Source organism: Ambystoma mexicanum, chromosome 2q (genome assembly GCF_040938575.1).
Source record: "Ambystoma mexicanum isolate Mex_15411 chromosome 2q, UKY_AmexF1_1, whole genome shotgun sequence".
In the NCBI taxonomy this organism is placed as follows: Eukaryota; Metazoa; Chordata; class Amphibia; order Caudata; family Ambystomatidae; genus Ambystoma; species Ambystoma mexicanum.
This window is the reverse complement of record NC_090924.1, coordinates 226432942-226446375: the sequence shown is the minus strand read 5'-3', so window position 1 is coordinate 226446375 and position 13434 is coordinate 226432942. Positions and strand designations below refer to the sequence as shown.

At 44.1% G+C, this 13434-nt stretch overlaps 1 protein-coding gene across 2 annotated transcripts in view; it reads left to right on the top strand.

Annotated features, from left to right (window-relative positions):
- Window positions 1-13434, top strand: part of UMOD (uromodulin) — a 248946-nt gene that overhangs the window by 118965 nt on the left and 116547 nt on the right. For both annotated transcript variants that reach the window (XM_069647169.1, XM_069647170.1), the window contains 3 exons: window positions 278-458; window positions 12145-12282; window positions 12378-12392. In XM_069647169.1, the coding sequence (XP_069503270.1) occupies window positions 278-458; window positions 12145-12282; window positions 12378-12392 (334 nt within the window). The remainder of the gene's footprint in view (window positions 1-277; window positions 459-12144; window positions 12283-12377; window positions 12393-13434) is intronic.

The following is a 13434-nucleotide window of genomic DNA, read 5'->3' as shown; positions in this document are numbered from 1 at the left end:
TGCAAATCAACCAAACAGTGCACTTGAACGGCGCCCTCCTTACAATGTGCCCCAGTAAGTGCGTTTAGCAAAACGCCCAGAAAACCAAATTTGCTCCCCTGCAAGCCACATTCGAGATGGCGCTTGGGTTTTGTGAGTCTGCCACAAATCACGATCTGCATCGAGTGAAAGAATATTCAGATACCCCTCAAATGTGTGTGCCTAGGGTGTATAGACTGCGATCAGGCTTGTTTGCGTTTGAACATGGGCAATAACTGCAGATCTCTTTTTATCTCAGGTCTTCTATTACTTGGACCTCACGCTTTCCAGACCCATAAACAGTTCGACGCCCTTGTTCTCTGGAGATTCTGACATCATTGGTACTTACAGCAGATCGTTCCAGGTTTTGCGACCATACACTGCGCTGATATTGACTACCGATGGAGTGATTACCAGTGTAAAGCTCGTAAGCCCGAATGGTAAGTGATTCTGCGATGAATGGATGAATACGCCAAACATGAATCCAATAACACACACATGAACATGCACTAGGAACTTTCAAGAAACACAGTACACAGAGTGCTATGCAATACATACAGATGTACGGATAAGAATACCTAAGGGCGGGGATTGCAATAAAATCCCATTAAAAATGGAAAGTTATTCTTCACTTTGGCTCACAAAGTCATTGAGGGTCATTACGAGTGAGGCGGTAAGGGATTAACGGCGCCGGTAAAGGTGCCAGAGCCGTCAAACCCTTACCGCCTCATTACGAGGTCTGCTCGCGGGACCCGCTAAGGCCGGCTGGTTTTACCAGGCGGCCTTAGCGGGTCCCGCGAGCAGACCAGGGTGCTAACAACGGGCCCGTTATCAACGGGCCCGTTGTTAGCACCCTCCCCATTCCCATTGAGCCCTATGGGGGCTCAATGGGAATGGGGATGTACCGGGTCCGGGTTCCTTGAATGAGGAATTACAGGGCCCTCCAAGGTTGTAATGGCCCGGTAATTCCTCATTTAAGGAACCCGGACCCGGTACAAGGTGGTTGCCAGACATTTGGTCGAAAAAAATTTGTCGACAGGACATTTGGTCGAAACCATTTGGTCGAAAACCAAATGGTCGAATATTTTTTTTTATTTTCACTTTTTTTTTTTTTTTGGGGGTCCCCCCAACCCCCTTTTTTTTCTAAAAAACCCTTTTTCCCCTAAACTACAACCTACAAAATATATATATATATATAAATTTAAAAAAATTCTACCATTTGGTTTTCGACCAAATTACGTCGACCAAATGTCTTTCGACCAAATGTCATGTCCGGACAGCGTACCAGGTAAGGGGGTAGCCATGCTCCTAATAGCGGCATGGCTACCTCCAAACTTGTAATGACCCCCATTGGAACCATGGTTTTGGATGTGAGCGTACCTGTTGTCAAAGGTAGCTGGAAACAGCCCCCTTGTGAAAAGTTATCTCCACTTGGTCCTGAAGAGTAGGATTACTGACTTAAGATGACCACCTTGGAGATGAAAGGCAGTGCTTAATGCAGAGCCCCTCTTCCATTTCCACGATGGCCCAGGATAGAGGCATGTAAGTGGTGCAGGAAGTCGAGCCAACAGTGACTGGATGGGAGGGGATGCTTGTGAGAAAATGGCAGGGCGGGGAAGCATCTTTCATGCTGCCTCGGAACCCGGGCTTGTATCGTGGGATTCAGCCCACAATCTGAGCAACCTGGTTGGTTGGCTCCTCAGCCCCGGGTGCAGCAATAAAACCTATTTGGGGGTAACGGGAAGTGTTACAAGGAGCAACACAGAAGAAATAAATATGGAAATAAAACCACAAGCACAATTCATTTAAAATAAGAAAGTGTAGAGAGGTAAATTATAAAATTAATATCCATATATACAAAAACAAAGTATAATTGATAAAGATACAACTGACTCAGTAATTAACTAAATGCTAACAGAGTAATTTGCCAAAGGGTTGAAAACGCTAGGGAAGGAAAGTATATCAAAAAAGGAGATGGAGAAATTGCAACTTTGGGCAATTTTCATTTTGTGGGGAGTCATAGCAAGTGCATTGGGAACCCACTGAGATACTGATGTGTTGAAGCCAAATAGGCAGATTGCTGATTGACAAGAGCCTTGAAAGTGACATAGCAGGTTTTAAATAGAATTTGAAATCGGAGTGGCAGCCAGAGTGATCCCAAAATAAGCCATTCAGCAGAGTGAAGCGAAGCATTCCAAAGAGGAAGCAGCGAGGGCGCGTTGCCCAGCGTTGCTGCTGTCCAGTCTAGAAAGATGCTACTGAAGTTGGTTGGTGGAATGAAATGTATCTACATTAAGGAATGGCTTGAGTTTTTTATTTTTTATTTATTGGGTATTTATAATGCACAATGTGGAGGGAGGGTGGGGCTGATAAGACTAAAATCGGTCCTACTAGGCTTTGTGACATTCGGATTGTGCGGGTGTAGTAACGAGAAGTGTGGGGGAGAGGGGAGGGCAGAAGTGCTGGTCAGGGTGGAAGGGCCCGTGGGTTAAGCGAGTGCCAGGGGAGGCCAGGTGGAAAGAGCCAGGGTGATGCAGAGAGTGCAGGAGAAAGGAGGTCCACATGCTAAGTGTGAGGAGCGGGGCTGGAAGGGATCAAGGGGTGCAGGCCCAGATATGCTAGTTCAGGAGGAGGGGTCCCAGAAGGGCAAGTGCAAGAGACTTTTGGGAGCAGAGCAATGTGAGATTTCAGGGAAATGTGAGATCCAAAATAGATCTAGGACCTTGAGCTGAAAGAGCCAAAGCAGGGTACATAACTAAGGATGACAGACAAGAGGGACAAGAGTGGACAGGCATTGAGGACGTGCTTGAAGTAAAGAGAAGAAACAATGATTTTGCTGGTTTTAGTTTGAGAAAGTCTAGCGACATTTAGTTGTCATTAGCACTGAGCCAGGCCCTTAGACAATTGATATCGGCCACTAATGACCCACAGACATATAAATACCTAAATGTCATCAGTGTTTGGAGAACAGAGTTATCCATACCCTACACAAGGTAACCCAGAGGTTCTCTATGGGTGTTAAAATTGGAGATAGTATAGCGCCCTGGTGCACATCATCGTGCTTCGGGATCGGCCCGCCCGGCAGCATTCTAACTAAGTTAGACTTCCGAGTCGGAAGAGGTCTGGACTAATCCATGATGCAGCCGCCGATCCCCATGTTTGAGATTAGAATTGACATCACTACTTTATCACATGGAAGAAGTATTTATTCACATATGGAATTATGCATGTGAGGGTACATTCATGGCTTTAGGCCCTTAAAAGGTTTAAGGCCCTTTCCCCATTGCCTTTATGTTGTCTCATACTGAGGCTCTCCAGAAGAACCTTTAAACACCTTGCATATTAAGAGTGCTTGCTGTCTTTGTTTTGCTGGAAAAAAAACATCAGGATCTTGCAAGTGCTGTTGCAGTTTATCTAGAAGAGCTCCATTCTTCTAATTTCTGTATGGGGTAGCGGTCTTATTCTATTTTATGAGTAGGCCAGACACCCCTGCAGTCTCTTTAATATGTGCCTCATCTATCTCAACCTCAAAGTACTAATATTTAATATGTGTACTTGATAGCTTTTAATAAGAGAGTGAAGTGCCTTCCCATCTATTCGAAATGGGTTTCTTTAGAATTAAAATGGCGGCTCCTCGCTAGGAAAACCCCATGCGTTTCTGCTTAGAATTGTTTCTGGCATACCTCAGGTGAGCACACATTCAGTGATAGGTATCTTTTTTGTGGTTGCGTTTGCCACTCCACCAATGGAGTAAGACCACTCAGCCTTTTGTCCTTTTCTTCCAGTTAGACCCATTTCAAGACAATTATCAGAAAGACTAGGCGCTCTGTTGGGACATCACTGCTAAAAGCTTAAAATGAATGGAACAGGTCTACGTATACCACCATATGTATAAGAAAGCATAGCAGTGGCACCAATATTAGTTTCGCGTCATTGAAAGCAGACTCAAAAACTGAAAGATGAGAAATGTCCGGTTGAGATGAGTACATTGGCTGAAAGAGCCCTGAGTCGCAGCCCAGAGAATAGAAAAGAGAGAGTGGCTTTCTAATGCACCTTTCTTGTTACCATGGTAGTTATGTTGGTTTGACTAAGTTTTCTTTCCACGAATGGATGCTCACCAGCGAGCATCTTTTCAAGAAAGGGTTTTTTTTTCTCTGCGTTTTGGCCCTTACCAATCCTAGCTAGCCATTCCCAGCTGCCTTGGATTGCCACTCAGGTGACTATCACCCCATTGAGGACGCTTTATGTTCTTAGATGCTACCAAAGAAAAATAAAGGAACTCGTTGGCCGAATAGTAGTTGGACAATCCAAATGAGCTAGTGTGGTAATGTATGAATGATAATCTGAGGGCTGGTCATGGGTCTCTTAGCTGCCGCCTTCAAATAAAGGTTGCTCAATGACAACGTTTATCGTGTCATGTGTGCTCTACACCCAAAATGCATGTACATGTTTATAACTGTGACGCAATTCTGCTTTGTCAAACAGGCACACAAGGATACCCATGTTATGTTGCACATGTGTTATTTGCCCGGCAGGAGAGGTACCAGCACCAGAAACCAGAACATTCTTTAATTTAAGCGCTTTGAAACACATTGTGTATAGGCCCTATACAAATAAACTATCAATCAATCAATTTCTCATGTGCCAGATGCATCCCTCTAGAACAGTGGTCTTCAAACTGTGGGGCTGGACCCCTCTGGGGCCAGAAGGGTGATGGGGGTGGGGGCACGAGGCTCTTCCAAAAGGGAGTACAGTGACTGATTTTAATGGAACATGTAAGACGAGATGACGTCTAGGGGGGCCCAGTGGCACTATTTTTACTCAAGGGGGGCTTGGCAACAACATTTTTGCTCAAGGGGGCTCTGCATAAAAAGGTTTGAATACCGCTGCTCTAGAAACATGCCTTGGAATAGGATGGTATGGTAAATTAATGTATAAAGCACACACATATTGCCTCAGAAGAGTCCTCATGGAACTAAAAGCGCCTGCAAATAGGGGTGTCACAGTATTTGTTTTATGACGGTACGATAACTTTCTTGCCAAATGACGGTATATCATGGTTATCGCGGTATAGCAGGTGGAGTTGACTAATCTTAACAAATATTTTCTAAAAAGTCATAAATTATCAGATTTATCATCACAAACAAAACCAGACACCCAGGGCCACAATTGGGGTTTTCAACATACTTTCCACTGAAATGCCACCCCTTGCTTCCACCAAACAAACACACGTGTGGAGAGGAGGAGGGGGGGGGAGCCCTGCGGCGACTGGCAAAGCGAACTGAATAGCTTTTCTTAAGTGGTCATTTAGGCTCGGGCCAAAAGGTGTTAATTAATCACGGACATGTTACCCTTTGGTATGGCAGCAGGGAATACCCACAGAGATTAGTGAATTTCGCATTGTGACTTATTATATGTAAATTCAATGATAGAACCAGGGAAATCCCCCATTGTCATATGTTTAGAGAACATTATCCATTATAAATATATAAACCCCAAAGCCGCCAACCCAAAGTAAACCCTTTTGCTTCTTGACACTGTATCTATTTTTCCTATTGCTAACATATTGATTTTGTGTCAGGCACGTGTGGTTGATGGAATGGCACTAAAAACTACTCCAACTGAAACTACTTGGCAGACGGCACATCCAACAGTGCAAGACCAAGACTGCGCAGCACTTGCTTACTGCAGCCTTTCCAAATCAGATTCAAAAGCACACTTAACGGTATAAACGGTAAAACGGTATAAACAATGTGACGGTTATTATTGTTCAATTAAGTGGTTCATGGTATCTTTAACGGTATACCGTTATACTGTTACATCCCTACCTGCAAATGTAAGCCTCATCGACTGATAAAGAGGTCATTACCAAAGGAGAATTCCTCCCCTCCTCTCTGCCCACAGTTATGGGTCAATCCGAGGCCTATCAGTTGGAATAACCCTCCCGAAGTCTGAAAGGCTTTCAACACTCAATGGTAAGGATGTTGACGAGGTCCGACAGTTTGGATTAAGACCAGTAAGCGATTTTTGACTGCATTTCAGGCATTCAGTTTGGTCGTGTGGAGGTCAATAATCACTTCCAGGTGCTCATTTCACAAACAACAGCATGACATTTGGCATTCTTTCAGCGAGGCGCTGTCGCAAGGTGAAACAAAGGCAGGGCCAATATTCTAAATGAGTTCCAAATAATAGTAAGCACACATTATTGTAAAAGCCCTGGATGATTTGCTTTAGTTTTAAATAATGTTCTCATAACCTCAGGAACCAATAAAGCCTAGACTATTTTCACCATGAAATGGTAGCAATAATGTGCATATCCATAAAAAGTATTACCATTTTTGAGTCTATGGAACCAATGAACTGGCTCAGAGTCCTGGCTGTTACAACATTTCCTGTCTTACTCTGGGGACATCGAGTGGGTGGCAAAGGAATGCGGGGACCTCCCTAAACTAGGGGATGGTGGACCTGAGGGTGGTATAGGGAGAACAAGATAACCCTCACTTAATCCCCATCATTGGTTAGGGGCCAGTCACATGCTGAATGAAGACACCACTGGCCCTTTCAAGGGATTCCAAAGTGACCCAGAACGTTTAAGTGTGCCCCATCCCCTAAACAGGCTTGAGGAAATACAGGGTTTTGCTTGCCCAGAAACTACTGTGATCAATCCAAAGCCTTGTGGCACTTGCTAGTGGTCCAGATGCAGATGCAGCTCCACTGCAGCCAGTGGCATTGATGCATATGAGAAGACAGACCCAAACAGGGAATCCAAGATGGTGGACTGACTTTACAAAGCCCCTGTCTGCCCAAAAGTTGGCAGATCCAAAATACAATAAAATACACATAACATCAATGCAGAAGTAAAGATAGACCAATCCTGGGGCCCTAAATATTGTCATGCAGAAGTGCAATATCAAAACCGGATTGCCAACCGTGGAAGGACCAACAGGGCAAAAAGAAAAAAGGCTGGCTCAGTATGCAATATTGTGGGTGTTTGGAGAAGCAGGCATTTGTGGTGAATTGGTCGTTTAGGACAGAGGCTGTGGTGGGAGTTTCGAGAAACAAGGGGAAGAGAGGAGGAGTCACCAAGAGGAGGTGTAGAGTATCAGGAGGTGATTGGTGTAGGATATCAGGTGGAGGATAGAAGTCATCAAGTGGAGGATGGAGTAGAACAGCAGGAGGAGTTGGACCAGTGTATCAGGAGGAGGGAGCAACAGAGAATTAGACAGTGGTGTTAAGAAGAGTGAGGAGTCAAGAGGAAGTGCAGGAGGATAGCCAGGCTGTAGCTGGCAAGAACAGGAAGGAACAAGAGGTAATGCTTAGCTCAAAGAAAGAGGTGAAGGTGAGAACTTGATCTGAAGGGATAAAATCCAAAATTGGAGGAGCAGCACGCGTTTTGTGTGACGATGAAAAGGAGCAGACCATAGAGGAGGAGTGAGGTTGTGGAGAGGGAGCAAATCAGAATCCAAAAAGGGATAGTGATGAGGCAAACTCAGTAGGTTCCATCTTAAAGTCAAGGAGAAGCTCCACACTGGCATCTACAGGAGCAAGAAGAAGATCTGAAGTGGCACTATCCCTCCATCAACAGGGGACAATAATGAGGAAGCACAGAGAGAATACTCATACACATTGTCAGCGATGGGTTGGTACCCCACACTCTTGCGAACTTTACAGACCCTTAAACTGTTGGAACATTTGAGAGGAGAGTCTATACATTAAATTATTACAGACTTAATACCAGAGTCCAATCTCTAAGAGCGTGAACAGGATTAGAACTTGTGTTGCTCTTTGGTGTCTTGCTTCATGACCTGAATAATTGTACTTCCACATTCAGACATGTAAACAGCAGAGCCTAGCCTCTTAATTTAAAGCACAATCATTTCCAGAGGGAAGGAAAGGAAAGAGATTTTTAAGGGTTTTTCCTTGGACAATGCACATCTAAACAACTGATCTGATTCATATGAAAATGTGTATTCAGCTGAGCATCTTAAATTAATTGCTTTGTTTAAGATATGGAATGTGGTGCAGAAAACAGAGGGACATGAGATTTGGTTTTGTTGTTTTTGTCAAATGGGTTCAGGCCTCGAATTATCCCTTATTTTGTATTCAATTCCACTTCAAGTTGTTGTGGTGTATTCATTTGTTCAGGGCAGCAAGCACAGGTGACACCCAAAAGAATTGGAATTAAGATGATTAGGTAAATATTCATGTGTTGAGCAAAGGAGGGAAAGCTTATGTAGTGCTCCTGGAAGAATGTCCCCAGGAGGTATCATATACAAGTTGAAGCAGGTTAGCCATTAGGAAACACCTTAGACAGGAAGTGGTGAAATCGCTACAATAAGAAGAGTGTCTCATAGCCGGGAAGGGGGAGCGAGATAGAGAGTAGAAAGAAATAATCGAATAATGTGGAGGGTCTTAAAGATGAAGCAAAGAAGATGGAGATTCAAAGGAAAACCAGGATAAAGAAAGAAGGAAAGAGGAGATTGACAAGGGGGGGTTTATAGTCATAAAGTCGAATGAAATAATATCGAAAGTCATAATGTCTAAAACAAAAAGTCAACAAAAAAAATGTCGTTTTTTTTTGGTTGTTTTTGTTTTTTGTTCGAAATGGGGGGGTTCCTCCCCAAACCCCCACCCTTTTTTTACCCCTTTTTTACCCCCGGAACCCCAAAAAACATGTAAATTAAAAAATTAAAAATTCGACGTTATTGTTTAGACATTTTTGCAATTCTATATTATTTTTTCGACATTATGACTGCAAGCGGGTGGGAAGACACAAGGTATAACAAATTGCGAGCTTATAGATGGACCAAAGGTGAGCCAGCTAAGAGGCATGAAACACAATGAGCAGGGAGCGAGGAACATTTGGCGAGTCCAGAGAAAACAAATGCTGAGATAAGAATTTTGAAAGCAGTTAAAGATAGTAAAGATAGTAAAGGACACGTTTCTACGACTGCTGAATAGGTGAAACTCACAGTTATGGGAAATGGTGGATAGGTAAGAAGAAAAGGTAAGAGAAGAGTCAAAAGTTCCCCAAGATACTGGGAGGTATGCAAGAGTGGAAGAAGAATGGGCATAAAGGCAGGATAAAGAGGGAGAGAGAAGAGTGATGGAGCAGGAAGGAAAGATAAGAACTTCCGTTTTGTAGACATTTTAAGGGGAGGTAGCGAGAGAGCATCCACCATGCATTTCAATGAGGCAAGAGTATAAGGAAGTGTGACGCTTATCCCAAAAGTTGAAAAAAGACGCTAAGATATTTGAGTCGTTAGCGTAAAAATTAAATGAAAACCCAAATTTGGCTCTGATCGAAGACGGGGGAGCAGTATAGAGAGAGAAAAGATGAGGGCTGATGACAGAGCCTTGAGTACACAAGACTGCAGGGGAAGTGGAGAGGAGTGGGTGACTGCCCAGGAGTAAGAGAAAGTGCAGTCAGAAAGATAAGAGGCGAACCAATCTAGGCCAGTGCTAGAGAAGCCCAAAGAGGAAAGAAGGATGAGGAGGATGATCAACAGTGTCAAAAGTGGCAGAAAGATCAGGGAGGATCAGAATAGCATTTAACATGACAAGTGAAAGCAAAGAAGTGGTAACATAGAGTAGGGCAGTCTTGCTTGAGTGTATAGGGTGAAAATCAGATTGGTGGAGAAGAAGACCAGAATATTGGTAAGGAAAATCAGAGACTTCACAATAAAACATGCGTTCGAGAAGTTTGGATACAAAGTATCGCTCATTCATTTGAAACAAATCCTGAGTGCTTCTCGTCACACTAGTTGTGATCCGATTGATGGGTCGGAAGCTATTGATTTGGTCTCTTCTGTCTGAATGACTAGATGTTCACAATTACCTGTTTCTAATCTTCTTCCAGTGAAGAGGATGAACCTACTGCCTATGCATTCAGAGTTGTTGCTATTATAGACCGCTTCATCCTCTGGGCCGCATTTATTTATTTATTTTTTTTATTTTTTTTTTTTAATGTGTTTATTGACATGTTCCAAACACAAAGTTAAACAGTGTTCATACATCCAGTTGTATGATCATATTATATAATTCAGCAGGCCAATAAGCTTTCGGCCGCATTTATAATCTGGGAGTCCCACTGCCCAACCCTGATGCAGCAACTGAAGTTCATTGGGGAAACAGAAAACAGAGAAGAAATGGCATCACAACTTGATAGCTGGCTGGAATTAGAAACGCATGCTCAGAGTTCCCTGGTGCCCAGGGGCAGGGCTAAAATGATGAAGCGGGAAAAGATCTAATACTTCCCAGACCCAGCAGGGCACCACCAGCCAGGGAGCAGCAGGGGCTGCAGATTGCCCCAGGATACATAGTCTGTCCCAATTTCAAGGGCAGAGATGCCAAAAGTCCTTTAACTGGCCATGCCCAGAATTACATACAAGGAGCATCCTCGCCATTAGGACGGTGACAAAGGCGATCCCTGCGTGGAATTGAAGTGAAAAGGCTTGCGGTTAATAACATAGGCCCTGGAGGAAAGGAGGAATGAGAAGCTAGAACTGGAAACCATGGACAGGATGGAGCTGGGGTGCTGGGAAGATGAATTAGGAGTGTAAACCTCAGTCAGGCAGGAAAGGGATTGGTCATTGTGTCAGAGAAGGAGTGAGGGACATGAACTGGAGGACGTTGGATGGAGGGTGCTGAGCTATAGGAGATGGTATAGGAGATGGTAACTATAGCCTATGGCATAAACTCATTGGGCGTATAAACTGTGGGCTGAGGGAAGAATGAGATGGGCCAAGTGAATAGGACATCAGGAGGGGAGGATAGAGGGAAATACAGTGAGGAGCATGGGTCGGGGCGCTATCATACTAGTAGGGACTGAAAGCAATACGTCAACAAGGTTGGCAAATTCAACAGGTTTGACTTTGGTAAAGGATATCCTTGATCCACGCAAGCTTCCTCAAAGGTCCCAGACAGAGAGGTGAGGAGGTCCAGGCATGATCTAAGGGGCTCTTGAATGAGAGGAGCGCAGCGGCCCAGCACGCTCCAGCCCCACCTGTCTCCCTAGGCCTATTGCCACTCAGGGTGCACTGTCCGCTGCACGGCACATCCCCTATATCTACAGCAATATCCCAGACTCACTCTGTTTGACAAGAAAGTGGTGAAGCTGGCACTGAAGTGGCACTTATGTGTAAAAATAAGGACGGCAAGGTCCGTTGGGTCGTAGATTTCCATCATGGACTCACGTGACTGCATCTTTGTTTGGAGATAAAAGCAGAAACCCACTCTAAATTTCCAATCAGTCGCAGGTCCGACGGCTTCTCCCTCAGGTTGGTCTCAATCTTTGCTGAGGCTAGGAAAAGATTCACTGCTTTGAGTATGAAATGTCTAGTCGTAGGAACCTATTCCAGCACTCCTAAAAAACTCGATCTGACCAATGGCGTGAGGCCTCTACAGGCCCCTACTGTTACCATCATATATATGTAATCATATTCATTTTCAAAGGTTTGATTTGTATCCGCCATGGATACCAACGCTTATCGAAGTTCTCTCCCTGTGTTTGCTTATAATTCCTGGCAATATCATATCAGGGATCCACAGACTTCTCTTTAATTGAAACCAATTCACTATCATCCTTGGATTGAAACCTTGCAAGTCATGTTCTTAGCAATCATGTGAAGCCCTCAAACTGCAAAAGCCACAAAGGAAAGTTAGACCCGGGGTCAACAATAGGTCCTGCCTTGAGTGAAAAGTAGGACACAGTTTGGGGGGTGGGAGGGTGGGCGTTTTTTCAATTGATGCCTTTTGGAGAACATTGGGCAAGCAACACATGCATGTGAAAATGACACATTCCTTTTGGAAAATGCTAGTGCAGTCCTGTTCAGTTATTTGCATTCTGGGACTTGTAGCCCTTGATGTCTAATAGGGGAATACCTACTACAAGTCCCAAAATGCGTCATAAAAACAGGACTGGATTTACATTTTACGAATGCAATAGGGCATGTTAGCATGTCAAATAACATTGGTCAACGGTGACTCTTGTGGCAAACAAACCTGGACAAATGATATGGATTTTCAGACATTTCCCAAATGTCCTGTAGGCCAGTATGAGCCTGGTTAGACCATTAGGTATACAGCTCATTCTCAACAAATAAATGTTGTTCCTATTCTCTCCAGCCAGGGAAGCAGAGGTCAAGAAAATTATCTCAGAAAGTTGGGGATTGATGTACCAGGTGAAAAATCCTGCTTTGGGAACCTGGTCCTTGAACATAACTGCCACAAACGGGCATGGCGTTCGGGTGGAGGGATTCACAGGTATGGCACGGAGAACGTTCTGCTCACATGCACACTTTAACCTTTTCCGCACAGCAACATTATCTAATTTCATATTATTTTTCATTGTCTTTCAGCTACAAACACATCAAGTAAGTGGGATGTAACTGCATGACGTGCATTTAAATGCTCACCAAGAAGAGACTGTGAGTAACTGTTACTGCCGCGCGGCGCGCGGTTTCTCGCTCAGAGCAGCCACGCGTTCTGCGGCGCGTGGCGCACGTTTGAAAGATGTTCTCGCTGCTGTCGACGATACTGGCAGCAATTATCATGATCACACATGTATATTGTGAGTCGTGTCTCGGTCTCCTTTTCTGCATGAAACCATAAGTGATGTAAACATAGCTTACTATATTTTGAAAGTGTTTTCTTCATAGAGACATTAACATGCCCTAAGCATGTCTTAAATGTTCTCACTCTTCTTCAAGAAATATGATTTCTTGTGCATTGTTGCCACTCATTAGTAAATAACATGTGCATGGTTTCCTACCTAGGCAATGTCGCCTTTTGGCAGAGCGCCCTCCTCCGGACACAGGCCCAACCTTTCCTTTTTGTAGGGTTAGTAAGACACCCCCTGCTTGTGGCACCCTAAGCAATAGGCCAGCCTCACATTAGTCATCACTACAGGCCAATAAAAGGAAATGTCTTCAGGGAATACCTGGGCATTGAGGTTCTGCAAGCTGCTCTCTACCCATGCTTCTGATTGCAGCACATTTGATTTAATGCAAAGTTTTATTTTCCATGTTTCACTTGCCTGTGTGTGAAAGTACCTGGGACTCATTTTACTTTCAATGGTCTTTGTTTTATTTACATTCCCTCCCATTTTTATTTATTGTTCCTCCTAGAACGTGAATTTCCCTGGCCCGATTTATATGAATAACTTGATTTTGGCAACAGTCTTTTTTTGCCACTTTCTGCCAGTCTTTCCTCTCTTTCTGCAGAGTCTGCTTGGCTCTCGAGGGATTTAGTTTCTAAGGGGATTTCTCACTGACGCAGTCCACTTGCTCCTTGTTTCTAAGGTGCCTTCTGGCGCAGAAGGTCGGGCACTCTCGAGCTCCTCTTTCGTCAAGTTTTGCAGGTTATGTTACTCACCCAGTGAGCTGCTCTCGACTTTCTTTCACCCAACTATATGAT